At 48.0% G+C, this 14,819-nt stretch overlaps 7 protein-coding genes across 7 annotated transcripts; 4 read left to right on the top strand and 3 right to left on the bottom strand.

Annotated features, from left to right (window-relative positions):
• Positions 1 to 1,143: 1,143 nt before the first annotated feature.
• V1513DRAFT_453661 (P-loop containing nucleoside triphosphate hydrolase protein) lies at positions 1,144 to 2,917 on the top strand. The gene is given in 3 exon segments (XM_066899278.1): positions 1,144 to 2,717; positions 2,730 to 2,777; positions 2,875 to 2,917. 2 exon segments carry the CDS (start codon positions 1,230 to 1,232, stop codon positions 2,748 to 2,750), a joined length of 1,509 nt encoding a protein of 502 aa, XP_066750809.1. The 5' UTR covers positions 1,144 to 1,229; the 3' UTR covers positions 2,751 to 2,777; positions 2,875 to 2,917.
• Positions 2,918 to 4,434: 1,517 nt separating this feature from the next.
• Positions 4,435 to 6,369, bottom strand: V1513DRAFT_467040 (uncharacterized protein). The gene is made up of 2 exons (XM_066900096.1): positions 6,000 to 6,369; positions 4,435 to 5,937 (listed from the first exon to the last, which is right to left on the bottom strand). Exon 2 carries the CDS (start codon positions 5,892 to 5,894, stop codon positions 4,869 to 4,871), a length of 1,026 nt encoding a protein of 341 aa, XP_066750810.1. The 5' UTR covers positions 5,895 to 5,937; positions 6,000 to 6,369; the 3' UTR covers positions 4,435 to 4,868.
• Positions 6,370 to 6,799: 430 nt separating this feature from the next.
• V1513DRAFT_453666 (P-loop containing nucleoside triphosphate hydrolase protein) lies at positions 6,800 to 9,159 on the bottom strand. Its single transcript, XM_066899279.1, has one exon. The coding sequence runs from the start codon at positions 9,088 to 9,090 to the stop codon at positions 7,213 to 7,215; it is 1,878 nt and encodes a 625-aa protein (XP_066750811.1). The 5' UTR covers positions 9,091 to 9,159; the 3' UTR covers positions 6,800 to 7,212.
• Positions 9,160 to 9,343: 184 nt separating this feature from the next.
• Positions 9,344 to 10,183, top strand: V1513DRAFT_427976 (uncharacterized protein; the record flags this gene model as incomplete). The annotated part of the gene is made up of 2 exons (XM_066896252.1): positions 9,344 to 9,606; positions 9,790 to 10,183. The coding sequence occupies 2 exons, from the start codon at positions 9,344 to 9,346 to the stop codon at positions 10,181 to 10,183; spliced, it is 657 nt and encodes a 218-aa protein (XP_066750812.1).
• A 430-nt stretch (positions 10,184 to 10,613) lies between these two features.
• Positions 10,614 to 11,340, top strand: V1513DRAFT_282647 (uncharacterized protein). Its single transcript, XM_066894582.1, has one exon. The coding sequence runs from the start codon at positions 10,902 to 10,904 to the stop codon at positions 11,130 to 11,132; it is 231 nt and encodes a 76-aa protein (XP_066750813.1). The 5' UTR covers positions 10,614 to 10,901; the 3' UTR covers positions 11,133 to 11,340.
• V1513DRAFT_282646 (uncharacterized protein) lies at positions 11,341 to 12,500 on the bottom strand. The gene is made up of 2 exons (XM_066894581.1): positions 11,964 to 12,500; positions 11,341 to 11,894 (listed from the first exon to the last, which is right to left on the bottom strand). Exons 1-2 carry the CDS (start codon positions 12,381 to 12,383, stop codon positions 11,550 to 11,552), a joined length of 765 nt encoding a protein of 254 aa, XP_066750814.1. The 5' UTR covers positions 12,384 to 12,500; the 3' UTR covers positions 11,341 to 11,549.
• A 906-nt stretch (positions 12,501 to 13,406) lies between these two features.
• V1513DRAFT_427979 (uncharacterized protein) lies at positions 13,407 to 14,473 on the top strand (the record flags this gene model as incomplete). The annotated part of the gene is made up of 3 exons (XM_066896253.1): positions 13,407 to 13,531; positions 13,585 to 14,185; positions 14,243 to 14,473. The coding sequence occupies 3 exons, from the start codon at positions 13,407 to 13,409 to the stop codon at positions 14,471 to 14,473; spliced, it is 957 nt and encodes a 318-aa protein (XP_066750815.1).
• Between the last annotated feature and the right edge of the window lie 346 nt (positions 14,474 to 14,819).

Here is a 14,819-nt window from a genome sequence, read left to right on the forward strand (position 1 = left end):
TAATGCAAGAACGGAGAGAAAACTGATGAATAAACCTCGTAGTAGCTTCAGGTTATTAATAGTTAAACCAAGATAATTTTCCAACTGGTTACAAATCTAGAAATTAATGGTTGAGACTTAGAGACTGTCAGGCGTAGCTAAGAAGAGTCGCACGACCATCGTTGACTAAGAAGAGTCGCACGACCATCGTTGACAAAATACACTTGGCAGATAGCAACTGTGGTCAGCGAACGCTGTGTACTCTTTACGTTCGATACCTGCTCTAGGCATCCAAACGCGTAGAGCACGCGTCGGAGTTGAAGTTACTTGGAACGGCTACTATCGCTCCACCCTGACGGCAGACTATGACGGATCCCGTTGAGGCTGGTTTTTCTGCGGTAGTCTTACCTTATCGAGTCAAACATTATGGCGACATAATAACTTCGTGCAAGACAATGATCAGACATTACTGCTCTTGTGCAAGGATGACAAAAACCATTCAACTCTTATAGAACTCTTCCAATGACAAAGAGAAGTAAGAATGCAAATGGCATCACCACTTCACCAGGCGGAGAGCATACTCTGCATTCCTGGGAAGGTCCGCTGAAAAACCGGCTCAACGACTCGTGGATCCTTACTCAACTTGATGAACATCTAGAACGCCTTCTCGAAATCGTGAACCGACCCGTGGAGTCGGTGCGGCTCAACATATCAATGCCGGACTACCCGAACCACACGATACGTCGATACGGTATCGTCGGGTAGGCGATAAAACAAGCGATAATGTCGCCAGATTTTTTGGCAGGCAATATGATATACAATATGAGCAAAACCCGGCGATTCCGTCTTGTGTCCAGCCCGACTTCTTTCTGCCATATGCCCACGATCTACCGTGGAATAGTGATGGTAGTGATGACGTAGGTGGCGTGTTCTCCCTAGTGTTCTGTCCAGGTTCCTATTATCGATGGAAATGCTTGATATTTACTATTATCCGGGCAAATAGTTACCATTGTTAATCGTTCGGGCAAGGCAGTTTTGGCAACTGCCAAAGTTATATAACTTATGTATTTACAAAACAAATATGTAGAAGCGAATATCTTGGACAGGGGAAATCAAAACTAAAAGATGACTCGACGTGCGCCGCAAACTACATAGACACGTCATTCAGCTGTCTCCGCGATCTGCCCGCTCTTTATAAATCAAGATTTGACCAAGTAGCTCATATTTTGTCACTCTTTAAAACTGCTGCGATGGAACGTAGACAGATAAACCCAGTGGCATATCCAAACATCACGGGGTTGTGGGGGTTTGTACGTTCGCTGTCGGCTTTGCTGCAACCCGCTTCAGCACCGCTGCCGGACTCGGAAGAGGATCTCAACTGGATGGATGCGTCCCTTGATGATGCGTACGCTGGCCGATCAACAAACACGCTCTATCGGCTATTCGAGTCAGTGAAAAAGCATCATCCTAATAGTCAGATAGTTTCCCTTGACGATCTATGTTTCGACTTGTCTGGATTCTTCGCGTCAAAGAATGCCACGGAAGATGTACTGATCGGAGCGCAGTTCCCCAAGCAGCATGTTATGCTGACTCGTAGCGAAAAAGTGAGGAATGGAAGGAACTTCGACCGCATTCACCATGAGGAAGAGACCTACCAATGCGCCCAGCTTGAGAGATCTCTCCGAAACGGCGTATTTGAAGTAGACTATGAGTCGACGCATTTCAACATCTACCAGTTTCACTGGACAGATTTTCATACTGCCATGCGGGCGATTTATTTGGTCTTTGACGGCGAGGACCTAACCGCTGGAACGAAACTCGTGCAAGATGTATATGACTGGATGGAAAATTTGAAGGACGAAATCTGGGTGTTCGATCAAGGTTGGAGAAAGGACAAAGATATGTATCACGTTGTCCAGAGCGCAGATTGGAAGCGCATTGTTTTGGAAGCAGATATGCTTCACAACCTACGCCGAGATACTTCCGTATTTTTCGACAGCGAAGACGCATACAAATCCCTGAACGTAGCGTGGAAGCGCGGAATCCTCTTAATCGGATCTCCCGGGAACGGCAAAACCGAAGCAATCAAGGCGATCATAAAAGACGCGTCTGTCCCTTGTCTCTACGTGAAATCGTTCAAGTCACCCAGGGGTCCCGAATTCGGGATTCGGGCTATTTTCAAAAAGGCACGACAGTCGGCCCCGTGCATTCTCGTTCTCGAAGATCTTGATTCGCTCCTCGAGCCAATGACCCGCTCGTTTTTCCTCAATGAACTCGACGGCCTTGAGAGCAACCATGGTATCTTAACTGTGGCAACTACCAACCACCCTGAGAATATTGATCAAGCCATCCTCAACCGGCCATCACGTTTCGATACAAAGTATGTCTTTGATCTACCTTCGCCATATCTACGGCAGAAATACATCAACATGTGGCTTTTGAAACTCGAATCTCTAGGAATCGGCGTCAATGGCGATCAGTACGCAAGTAGAGAAATATTTGGCGAGGAGCTCTCTTTACGGACAGAAGGATGGTCCTTCGCGTATCTCAAGGAGTTATTTGTGTCTTTTCAATTATCACGTGCTGCATTGCGATCCACGGGCGTTGCAGCTGGCGATACAACCCAGGAGATCTTTCAACACGTGGAAACTCTTGGTAAACAGGTTGCCATGGGGGGGTCTGCGTCAGCCGGCGAGCCCGATATCGCACTATCGGATGCATCGTTGAGGACTATGCGAGCTGTAGTACGAATGGCACATATGGGGCGGTAGATTGCAGACTGCACCTCAAACCTGTGCGGGCAGGAGTGTCCAGTATGTACTGCATTTTGAGGCGGCAGACTATGTAGCTAAATTTGTAGTGGGAACTGTGTAATGATTGATTCCTGAAGCTACAAAATGATTTAATGCAAGAACGGAGAGATAACTGATGAATAAACGGCAAATATATACTAATATACATGACGAAGTTGTTCAAGGCCAGCCCCCTCGGATATCACACTCAAAACTTAAGGTCGATGAATTGAAGTGTTAGAATTCGAAGGACTATCGTGACCCGAATGTTAAATGCTCGGGGTTCTTGATACCTATAGCTCTATCGTGGCTTACAAGTCTAAACTGGAATTTTACAATGACGGCTAGTCCATTCTGCATGTTTAGATTCAATTGGTAAACATAGGCTCTGGATCCAGAAGAATGAGGTGAAAGTACAGCACAACGGCCGGAGCCGCACGTCGACGATACATGTTTGACGTCATTGCCCAGCCTCGAGCCGCACGCTTTACTGAAAAGTCCGCAGTAAGCCACAATCATGTACCTCCATGGAAGAATAGGAAGGTGGAGGAAGACAAGGGTATAAGCCGAAGCTGTGTTGCGGCTCAAGTAAATCGATAAAATCACTCTGGTGGAATCTGACAATTCCGACTCGAGTGACTTTGACAAACTATAAGAGTAGGGAGTCAGGAATTTTCCTACGGTGTACTCCATTTATAGCGGTTGCTATTGTTGCCTGAGGAGGGTCACTGCAGTCATGTATGCTACATGATACTCACACGAATATGTATCTGGGTTCGATTTACGTGGAACGATCTGTCCGGCGATAGCCGATAGGACACATTATACATCCCAGGCAGCTGTTCACCGCCACATGGCACTTTGAGCCGCACAGATTGAATAGAAAAAGGACTCTAAACATAGGTAGCGGTTGAAAGGCTGTTTACAAGAAGAAAGCTTGATGGCAAGGATTGAGTTTTTGAGAATATAGAGCGACTGGAGAGATATTCTTTGTACCGGCGCGGAATGCGTCATAGTTATAGTTACTTAAATAAACTATGAATGCTCACTTGGAGCCAAGAGGTCTTCCCAAACAACTATATTCCAAAACTAAAGGACGCGTCAGCCTCAATGCTTTCCTTCGCTCGCATAAATCCGTTGAAAATTTAGCATTGGTGTGGCACAGATTCCCTCCGATACAGGTGAGTGACAGTCTGTCAGCGGGGTCACTGCCTAACAAATGACTATGTATTTTGAATATGCTATTCCATTTCGGAAGAAATAACCCTTATTATAGCGCCGGTAGCATGGTCTCTAACCGATCAGTTTATCGAACATTATTAGGTTGACCTTGCAGTTACTTGACCCCAATGGCTGGAGACAGTTTCTAAACTCCTAAGCGGCATCGCTGAATTTCACTGTCAGCATGTCTATACTAAATCTTCTTGCTTCAATCAATAAATCGCAAGAAAGTACAGCTGTTGGGACAAACAGGTGGTATGTTCTCTCCATTATCGCACTGCTGAACAATGCTGCTGACAAGATGGCACGTGTTGGTCTGGCACTGGGGCAATCGAATTTAGCGAGCACGGAGATTAATTGCAACGGCCATCCCTAACAATGTGGGATCTGGTGCTAGTCACTGTACGACAAAAGCCAATGAAAACCTCAGAATTCAGTAACCTTCAATTATAAATAATATTAATAATGATAATAATATAGTTAACTAATTACTGTATGAATTCATTTTGCACTAAAATACACGCATACTTAAACAGAAACAGGAACAATGACTATACATACAACAAACTCTTTTGTCTATGACAATTACGGCTTAAACAATACCCAAAATACAGACACATACATAACATATAAATACATAATACACAAATAAATAAGCGAGACTTTTGCCTACAGGAAAAGCATAAAAACAGAGGCAAATTGAAAACAACGACAACAACACCGAGATCATAATGTATACGCGATCATGTAATCCATACATAACATAATTAAAAATTTCTTAAACGTTGTACTGACGAACGAAAGCAAGTCTAAACTTTTGTTGATTTTCGTAAAAAAATCACATAGTATTTAATCAGTCAAGTATCATTATAGAGGTTATTCGAGGAATGACGATTCTGATGGCCGCATGCCTGTACTTGATTCCGACGCTGCAGACACGGGCACCGGCACTACAGGTACAGCCACTGGCACAGCTACCGGCACAGCGGTCTCCTTCTTTGCCTTGACTCGTCTTTCCGCGGACGAGCTGCCATCTGACGCCGTCTGCTCCGCAGCACTAACTGGCTGCTCCGCGCTCGCACTCGCCATACTTAGCGCGCGTTTCTTACCGCCGCGTTTAGGCTGATAATCGTCGGGGTGCAGACGTCGGATGTGTTGTTGTTTGTGCGTAGACGATTTTGGCCCTCGAAAGATGCGACCGCAGATATGGCATTCCTCGCTCCGTAATTCTGGCGGAATCGCTGACAAAGATGAAGATGCTGGAGGAGTGTGTGACACGCTGGGCTTGGTGTTTGGTGCAGTCGAGGCTGGCTTTTGTCGTTTTGACTGCGGTGCTCGTTGTGGAGATTGTGACGGCGCAAAGAGAGGTTCAGCCGTGAAGAGCGAAGGAGGGGAAGTAGTATACTCGCCTTTGAGCTCCTCGGATTCTGCACGAGACGAGCCCTCGGAATCAGGCGCCGCGATAGCGGGATCGATCGGAAGGAAGGCTGGGTCGATGGCCGGGACCATGGATATCGGGGACTCGCTCTCGCTCAGGCCGTCCATGTCGAGACCACTGAGATCACCGGCGGAAATATGATGGTTACGGTGGCGATGATGATGTTCCATTGAGAGCTTGCTGCTGCTGCTCGCAGGTGGGCCACGGGGATGATGTGAATGGAGGGAGTGATGGTGGTGGATGTGGCTCGGGTGGGAGGAATGGGAGTGGATGTAGTGAGCGTGGATATGAGTGTTGTGGGAGTGCGAGTGCGAATGATGGTACGCAGCTCGGAGAGACTTGTGGGCTAAACCAGGAGGTGGAGGCGAAGGCGAGGCAGACGAGTTGGACGCAGAGGAGGCGGCTTCGACAGTTTCAATGGCGTCGCAGATGGCGAGCAGGCCCACGGCGTCGTAGTAGGACATGGGCAGGCAAACACAATTCAGCAGCGGGCGGCGGACATGGAGACTGGCAAGAAATTAGCAATCAGCGGCACCAAATAGCGGTCGATACAGATAGGGAGCGCATACTTCCACGGCCAATGAGAACAGGTCGAGTCTGGGCGGGCAGGACGGGAGCGGCGGCGACGGAGGAATTGCGCAAACGCAACTGGACGTGAGGACAAACAAAGCGCAAATATTGATTGTCAGCTGGCGATCTAGACAGCTGAACGGCGTCGGCTTGCACGCAAGTCGTTTATATCGTGAACAGCGTTGGAAGGCTTGCGCACCGGGTAGGGGCCAGTTGTGAGTCCACCGGGGGGATATTAAGATGAGCTGAACTTGGAAGATAAGTTTAGCAGCAGTGCAAATGCGAGCGGTCAATAGTAATCCAGAGCGTAGACCGACAGAGACGTCGTAATTTGGGAGCAGGATCTGATCAGGAGAACAGGAGATGGGGTGAAATGGATTAAAGGAGCCCGACGGGGACGGGGCGCGAAATGTACAGGCAGTAGTTGCAGCTCCCACAGCCCTTGTTGTGGGGGGACATTAAATTACACCCTAGCCCTATACTAGTTTTACAAAGTGCTGTGAGTCGCAGGCCTTACGTAGAACGCGCCCCAGTTTAACACGGGACAAAAGCGCTGGGAGTTGAACGCAGAGCTCATTGGGCCTTTTTTGGTCCCAACTCCCAACGAACCCCGCCTGAAGTGGGTTTAAAGCAGCAGCAACCAGCAGAATCCACACGCACTATCTGCAGCTTTTAGTTCCGATGGTCAATGTGCAATCCTGCCGAAGGGAGACTGCAATGCGAATGTCGCATTCTCTGTTACTTATGCCATAATTGCAATTGCAATTGCAATGCAATCAGCTTCGCGATCATTGCTTGTCTATTTCTTCTACGTCATCAGATATACGACGCGCGCAATCCGCGCAAATCGCGGTTGTAAAACTGAAAATACTACAGTATAGCGAACAATTGAATGACTCCGTATATTGCACCATTAATTACATAATAATCGCACATAATTCAAGCATAGCTTGGGGCAAACTCATTCTGTCTGTTTCTGTTCAGAGCCGGGTTATGTGTTGTCATTGGCGCGTGTTGGGACATTTGCGTGACTGCTTTTTCCCAACTCACGAATCTGATCGCAATCACCGATCACAAAATGTGTCCAGGGATAAAAACCCTTAAACTTTACGTCACGAATCAAAGTGTATGCAATTTACAATCCAAACGAATACAAAACGATCATATAAATACACGACAACACAACTTTTAACCCTATTTGATCAATTCATATTACTCCGTGCGAATCCTCTTGCCATTCCCACCGCGTCCATGCTGTCTATACTTCTTCTTCTCGCTCCTCTCCTTATCCTTCATTCCGGCCCCTACTAACAAGTTCACTCTCGGCGGCACTTTAAACCCAAACGCCCTGCCGACCTTGGCCAGATCAAGCTTGTCGACCGCATAGACTGCCTTGAGATGATGACTCGCATACGCTTGCACATACGCACGGTACCCGTCCTTCGCGCTTTCATGGAGCCAGTGGTTGCCCGCAACAAGTTTCTCCAATTGGCCCTGCACGTTCGCGATCTTGTTCGTCGGAAACTCGTACTCATTCAACGGCACCTTCGCAGCCTTAAGATATCTCAAGAATCCGAGCTCGGATGGGAGCAAGAACATCAGTGACTTACCCTTGCCCTGCGTCCCTCGCGCTGTTCGACCGACACGGTGGATGTAGTCGCGCGGATCATCTGGCGGGTCGTATTGGATGATCCAATCGACAGCCGGAATATCGAGGCCCCGTGCAGCAACATCCGTGCAGATCAAAATACCCTGCTTGGCATTGCAAAACTCGAAAAACGTGTTTGTCCGCTTCTGTTGTTTCTGTTTGCCGTGGAGATCGAGAACGGGCAGGTCGATGTAATTCAGCAACTCGCCAAAATACTTGACGCAGTTGCAGGACGACAAAAACACAATGATTTTCTTCTTGACATTGCGCTTCAGGAACGAAAATAGAAGTAAGAACCGCTTGTCCGAGTCGCATACAACGTAACCTTGTTCCAAACCCTCAACCGTAGATGTCTCGCGCCCTTCGTCGACGTTGATATACAGCGGTCCTGGACGCAGTGAAATGCGCGCCAAATCCTCAACCTTAGTCGTCTGCGTGGCGGAAAACAACATGCTCTGACGATCTTCCTTTGGTATGATTTTGATGATCTGCCGCATTTCGTCCTCGAAACCGATTTCCAAAATCCTGTCTGCTTCATCGATAACAAGCGCTTTCAAGTTACGGAAGACAAAACCTTGCGTGTTCTGCAAATGGTCGAGTAATCGTCCAGGAGTCGCTATCAACAAATTGACCCCCTTCGCCAGCTTTTCCGCTTCCGCACGACGATTTGCGCCACCAATAACGATGCCAAATGTTTGGGAATGATATTTCATTAATTCCCGCGCCACTCCGAATATCTGCAACGCGAGTTCTCGCGTTGGCGAAACAACTATCACACCCGTGCCGTTACGTGGCTTGAATCTGAGCGACCGGAGCATTTCAACGGCCGGGATCAAGAATGCGAGGGTCTTGCCCGATCCTGTTTGGGCAGCGCCTAAAACGTCCCGGCCGGCAAGGAGGGGAGGGATTGTGCGTGATTGCACACTCGTCATGGTTGTGAACTTCATGTCCTCTGTCAGTGCTTGTAGAGTTGGTTCCGAGAGCTTCAGGTCTGTAAATAGAGTTGGGGTGGTGCCAACCTCAGAGGGCGAGGGAATAACAGTCGATCGAGATGCAATTTCACTTGACTCTTTCTCCTGGTTTTCCTCGTCGTCGCTCACTTCAGGCACCTCATCATCCTCGGACGCGTCCTGGGCACCCGCATTACCGTCCTCCTCGTTATCCTCATCCTCATCATCTTGTACACCTGCGTCCAGCACCTTCTCAATCTCGTCGAATTCAGCATCCAAATCCGCGACAAACTTCTCATCAACATCATTATCCACCTCCTCATCACCACTTTCCTCAACAGGCCGCTTCTTGTTATTCTTAACTCTCATGTCTTTAACTGGCTTGTGGCCATTCTGCTTCGATCTCGACATTTGCTTTGCCTTCGGTGATGGCTTTGGCTTTGCTTGTTTTTCCGAATGTTTCCGTTTTCGGGAAAGTCCTGCGTCCGGCATTTTCCTCTCTACTGTATCTATGATTTTGTCGCGAAAAAGAATTTTCGGATCAGCTTGCAATTTGCAGGCGCCAGATGAGAAAAGTTTCTCACACTTACAAAATTGTAAAAATTTCGACACGGGATGCGGCTGGGTTAGGGGGATGTGCGGCGCGATGGGAGGTTTATTTGAATCCTTCCTTAGTGGTTCTTTTGGTTTTGATTCGGCAGGTAGTACGAACTCTAGGCAAACTCCCAGAGCCGTGGTGGAGTTCATGGATGTTGACTTCGATGAGGATGGGAAACCCAACATAATACAGCCGAATAGTAATATTTCTACAGAGCATCCGCGAATGGGACAAATCCGGGGTATAGGGGCCAAAAAGAAGGCCCCCCAGGTTCCCGCCGTCACCGGCGGCTTCCAGGGCCTCGGATATGCCATGGCCGCGTCTCTCTGTTCTGCTGGACTGGCCCGTATTACCATTCTCAACATCCATCCCCTCGTCAGCGAGCCTACCAGAATCTCACTTCAGAAACTGTATGGCGCTTGCGCTCGGTTCTACAAAGTCGATGTTACCAACGAACTCGTCACAAAGAACGTCTTTTGCTGAGATCTTTTTGCATCAATGTAGTCGTCTGGTCTGCTGGCATCGTTGAGTAGGTCCATCTCACTTCATTACTACTGAACTGCTTCTGAGCAATAGGCTAACAGAAAACCAAGAACTATTCTGCCGAAGAACATTCATTCTCCCGATTCCAACGTGTCAACATCAAGTCCAGTTCCTTCCTTTCGGCCCAATCCCCTTTCCCGTACTCCGAGCACGCGCCGAGGGGTCCATCATCTTCATCGTCTCCATGCCGAACGCCAGATCGCATACAACGCGTCCAACGCCGGTGTGATCCACATGATGAAGTCGTTCGCGGCCAGTGGGCAAAGTACAAGAATCAGTCCCGGACACATGCAGACTGAGCTCGGTGCCTCACTGGATCCAAACATGGTCCAGCATTGGATTAAGAGCACGCCAATGAGTCGCATGGGCTTGCTGGCGAACTTCACGACCTCGACCTGTACGAAACGCCAAGCCCAACTGAATGCTGGCCAATATCAAACATGAACACACTAACTGGTCAAACTCAGAATCTCGAGACATTACTTGATCTTTCAAGCCTGTTGAACCATGCCACTTTGGGTAGTTGCTGTCATTCTAATGTCACTGTTCCTTCACTAATGAAATATGGTCGCGATCGACGACCGGAGAAGTAACGGATCTGCAGCCGTCAATCGCCAGCTCCTCGCAGTACAACATATAACCTGCCAGTGCCTTGAGACATGGACGAAGAGCAAAGTCACTTTTGAGATTTCTCCAACAGAGCAGAGAAAGCCCACTTCTGAGTGTCAAAAACCCGATGGAGCACTCTGAATTCTTGGACATTTTAGGAGACCGATCTCTCCGGACACCAGGCTTGAGGTACCAGCGAGTAGGGAAGAGTACAAACGTGTAGAAGAAATCCTTGAAATAGAGGAAGCCAAGTATGAAGCTTTACAGATTTATGTCTAAAGCACCCGCTGACAGTAATGCACAGATATCCACAGCTATGGTATGATAGCATGAGGAGCGTGGCCAGTTCGGGCCCATGGAAGGGAAGATTGGAGATTGGAATATGCTAAAAGAGTCTGTACTTGAGAATATACTATTTGTTCCCTGATGGCCAGCATCTATATATATATGGCGATCCCGCTCATTCTGAGGGTTACGGCATCATGGGACGCTTTTCAAGTCAACGCCATCCCACCTTGTTCTGACACCCGAGGAATGTGAATTCAATGTGAGGATGTCTGGAGTGCGCATCGCTGTCGATCAACTTTGCGGGCTTGTCCCGAACAAGTGCGCGTATAATGGCTATAAATATGGATTAAGACAGCAGTCCACTGCAGTGGCTGCCCACTATATGGTTTCTGTCTTGTTGACCAACATTCAGACCTGTCTTGAAGGAGGCAATGAGGTTTCGCAGTCGTTCGGCTACACTCCACCGTCTCTCGACGATTATTTAAAGCTGGAGTAACTCGAATCTGCTTGTTATTATATTCGCTATCTTTCAGCTATCCAATAAAATAAAATATTTGCAAAGCAATATGTCTAAGCAACCCATGGTAAGCAACGTAAGTACCGAGGGGATGGATCAAATGGGCAGAGCAAGTACGTAGAAAGAGCACAGCAAATGCAGCAACATCAGCGGCAATCCGGAGGAATTACAATTTCTTTGAGAAGCCGAAGCCGTTCAAGCTTTTCGTCGACCGACGAGATTTGGAAAGCTCTGACACCTTCTTATCAACATCATGAACTTGGACTTCCAGTTCAGTTGCACGATCAAAAGAGATCGTCCCTTCTTCAGGGGATGGTTGTATGGCTCTGGCTAGCAATTGCATTCCTGTACTAATCGCCTCAGCAAGTGCTTTAGAGGAGCTATTTAGCGACATGGCTAACACATCATTCCTTGATAACCTTGACCGTTTCTTACGCGGCACCGACTGGCGCCCTCAGCACATTCGCTGCCGCTGCCGCCGCCGCCGTCGTCGTCCTCGTCGTCCTCGTCGTCTGCTCTCTTCCGCCCAAGCAACATCTGACGCCGCATAGCCTTGGTCTTGGCTTTAACTTCAGCCATGTCCTCTTTTTTCGCCAGCAGATCTTGCTCTTCCCTTTCGACGTCGTCGAATCGTTGCATGAACGCATCGATAACCTGTTTAAGCTCAGTATCCGCCTCAGCTACTCCTGACCGACATCGGAGTTGTTCGCGGCGTTTTTTATAAGGTTTTCCACAGTCTGGCTAGGTTTTCTAATGGGTACACCTGTTCTAGTGAGATTCCAACCTATGCACCTGTAGCAATTCGCGTACCTGTCTCGGCTCCAAATACGCGCCCAATTTCCCTCCAGAACTGACCCTTTCGCCTTCTTGGTGCAAGACACAATGCCGCATAAGCTTCACCTTCAGGTCTTCGTTAAAATAGCTTCGCTTTCGAGATAGGATACCTAGCGCCGGTTCTGGTGTCGGTGAGGGGCTTGGATCAGTCCGCGCCGCCGCGGAACAAGTCGCGGTTGAAAGTGTAGCCGTGAGACTAGGCGTAACGGGCAAGTTTGCAGCAAGAACATGCGAGATTGGGGGCGAGAGCAGAGAAATCCCGTCTCTAGAAGACTCTAGATCCGAACGTTCTTGTCTAGACCGACTTCTAAACAAACTTCTCGATGGAGACTTCGACGGCCTCTGCGCTGACGAGCCACTTGATGACGACGAGCTCACGCGAAACGTATTGAACATTTTCGAGCAATACTATGGATAATCGTGATATCTCTTGCACACTACCAACATTCCGTCCCAATGCGGTACGTGAACGTCAGCTGAAAATTCTAAGAGACGCGAAGTAATGTCCTATGGAAGCACAGGACACGTCTAAGTATAGTAGTACAAGATTCAAACGCGCAAGGTCAAGGTTTGAGCTAGTCTAAAGTAGGGATAGTATTATTTCCTAAAGTGGGATAAGGACCCCCAGAAATTCCTTAACGTAAGGGAACTTTGGGATCGCCTTATTCCTAGGTAAGACGTGCGCGTGGCGGTGCTGAAATACGGTAATTTTGCAAAGGAATTTTTAAGGAACTTGGTGGCAAAATATCTCTAATGTGGGTGCAATCCAATTGTGTTGATTGTGCGGAATGGGTACGACGATTTACAAATTAGGTAATAACTCACCCGTGTCTTGAGAGTATGGAGGAAACAAGGTCCCCCAAACCACTCATGGACGCCGCACGGCACACACCCCCTCAAAGTGCAGTAGGTCGGTGCGGACCGTTCCGGGAAACTATATGAATTGGTTTAACAGAAACGAGTTCGCTACACCCATGCAGACTAATAATTTAGACATAGTCCGATAATATGGGAGCCTATTCACAATCTTGATGCGGTTGTCGGACAACGAAAGAACGGGGCGAACCATCCCGGGTCGTGCGGCGCTCCGACCAGCACTGAACAATAAGCCCAAGGCCGATATCAAACAAGAATACTCTAACTGGTCTCGAAGACAATTTTACTTGATCTGTCAAGCCTGTGAATCATTATTATACCACTCTGCCTAGTTGCTGTCATTCTGATATTACTGTTCCTTCACTAATCGAATATGGACGCGATCGACAACCAGAGAAGTAATGGATCTGCAGCCGTCAATCGCCAGCTCGTCGCAGTACAACATATAACCTGCCAGTTCCTTGAGACATGGACGAAAAGCAAAGTCACCTTTGAGATCTCTCCAGCAGAAAAGACAAGCCCGCTTCTGAATGTCAAACCCCGATGGAGCGCTCTGAACTCTTGGACATTGTTAGGCGACCGCTCTCTCCGGACACCAGGCTTGAAGTACCAGCGAGTAGGGCAGAGTACGAACGAGTACAAGAAATCCTTAAAATAGAGGAAGCCAAGTATGACGCTTTACAGATTTATGTCTAAAGAACCCGCTGACAGTAATGCCCAGATATCCACAGCTATGGTATGATGGCACGAGGAGCGTGGCTATAGTCGTCGCTCCACCAACTCCACTTCACGCTGGAATTGCGGGTGGATTGTTAACGAGCATCCTCCGTGAGGTCCTTGTGAATTCAGGAGTCAGCTTAGAAATCGCAGGTGGTCTCCGGATTGAATCAGACTCGGAGACGACTATGAATAACACAACGAGAGCTTCGGACGGCGCACTGCTATACTGGGAAGGAGATCGCGCCACATTGATGATTGCAGTGGAAGTCGCGGTCTCCCAATCATATGATAGTATGCGGGCAGCCATTTCCTGGTCGGTGTGCGCGTTGCGCTGCCGTCTCGGCCTGGCGATGTCTATAAGCGAAGAGAGTCGTGGAAGGAGACCACCGGGGCGTTTTTATATGACATTGGAGCACGCAAATGCCGCGGTAGATGAAGCTAGAGATGACTTTTACCGTCAACTACTCCAGCATCCTTATGGGCCGTTGGAAAGGGACGGGGTAACCTGGTTTGGGAGAGTCAGCCGCGTTGTCCTGCAAACCTACCGCCGAGAGGATGAGCACTGCGCGCCCGAAACATTACTGGAGCCAACCCAGTCATTTGCACGTGATAAGCGCATCTAGGACTGCATTATACCGGTTTAACTAATATGATATTAGGAACTTGTGGAAAATGGTGAATACGTGGCGCAGAACATTTCACCAAACCTTCGGGAAGTTGTTCTAGGCGATTGTATTCCTACACATCTTCTCAACAATCGACATATTGAAGCAACCCCGGTGAATTTCTTCCAACGTGATTGGTTCGAGACACAATTCCGGGGCTTAGTGGTCCGCACCGCGATCCTGCGCCTATGGCGAAACACTTCTTATGGACAGCCTATTCCTTGATTAATAGTTCAACTCTTCATATTCGCCTGTGCTTTATATTCATAACATGTGGTTGTATTAAATTTGCCGTGGATATCTTTGTACTCTTCTGACGTTACCTCAAATATTCTCTGTCCGCCTTTGTGAATGAAATTGTAAGGACTACAGTGAGTCCGAGTATAATATCAAACTAGGATCACTATTAAAATTTTAGAATCGACATGGAAAAAGGAAAAAAGAAATTGAAAAAGCCATCGACGAGAAATTAAACAAGGGATAATATCAAAAATGCCACTGAAAAGTTTGGTAATATCAAAAATGCCATCGGGCCACGTACCAGTCGTACCCTTATATGCACCGACCAAAC

This window comes from Lipomyces chichibuensis, assembly GCF_038497645.1.
Source record: "Lipomyces chichibuensis strain CBS 12929 unplaced genomic scaffold V1513scaffold_61, whole genome shotgun sequence".
In the NCBI taxonomy this organism is placed as follows: domain Eukaryota; kingdom Fungi; phylum Ascomycota; class Lipomycetes; order Lipomycetales; family Lipomycetaceae; genus Lipomyces; species Lipomyces chichibuensis.

Coding starts and splice junctions, on each gene's coding strand:
- V1513DRAFT_467040 (XM_066900096.1), bottom strand. CDS start 5,894: ATGTCCTACTACGACGCCGTGGGCCTGCTCGCCATCTGCGACGCCATT.
- V1513DRAFT_453666 (XM_066899279.1), bottom strand. CDS start 9,090: ATGCCGGACGCAGGACTTTCCCGAAAACGGAAACATTCGGAAAAACAA.
- V1513DRAFT_453661 (XM_066899278.1), top strand. CDS start 1,230: ATGGAACGTAGACAGATAAACCCAGTGGCATATCCAAACATCACGGGG.
- V1513DRAFT_282646 (XM_066894581.1), bottom strand. CDS start 12,383: ATGTTCAATACGTTTCGCGTGAGCTCGTCGTCATCAAGTGGCTCGTCA. Junction 11,895..11,963: donor CGTATTTGGAGCCGAGACAG/GTACGCGAATTG, acceptor TAGAAAACCTAG/CCAGACTGTGGAAAACCTTA.
- V1513DRAFT_282647 (XM_066894582.1), top strand. CDS start 10,902: ATGTCTGGAGTGCGCATCGCTGTCGATCAACTTTGCGGGCTTGTCCCG.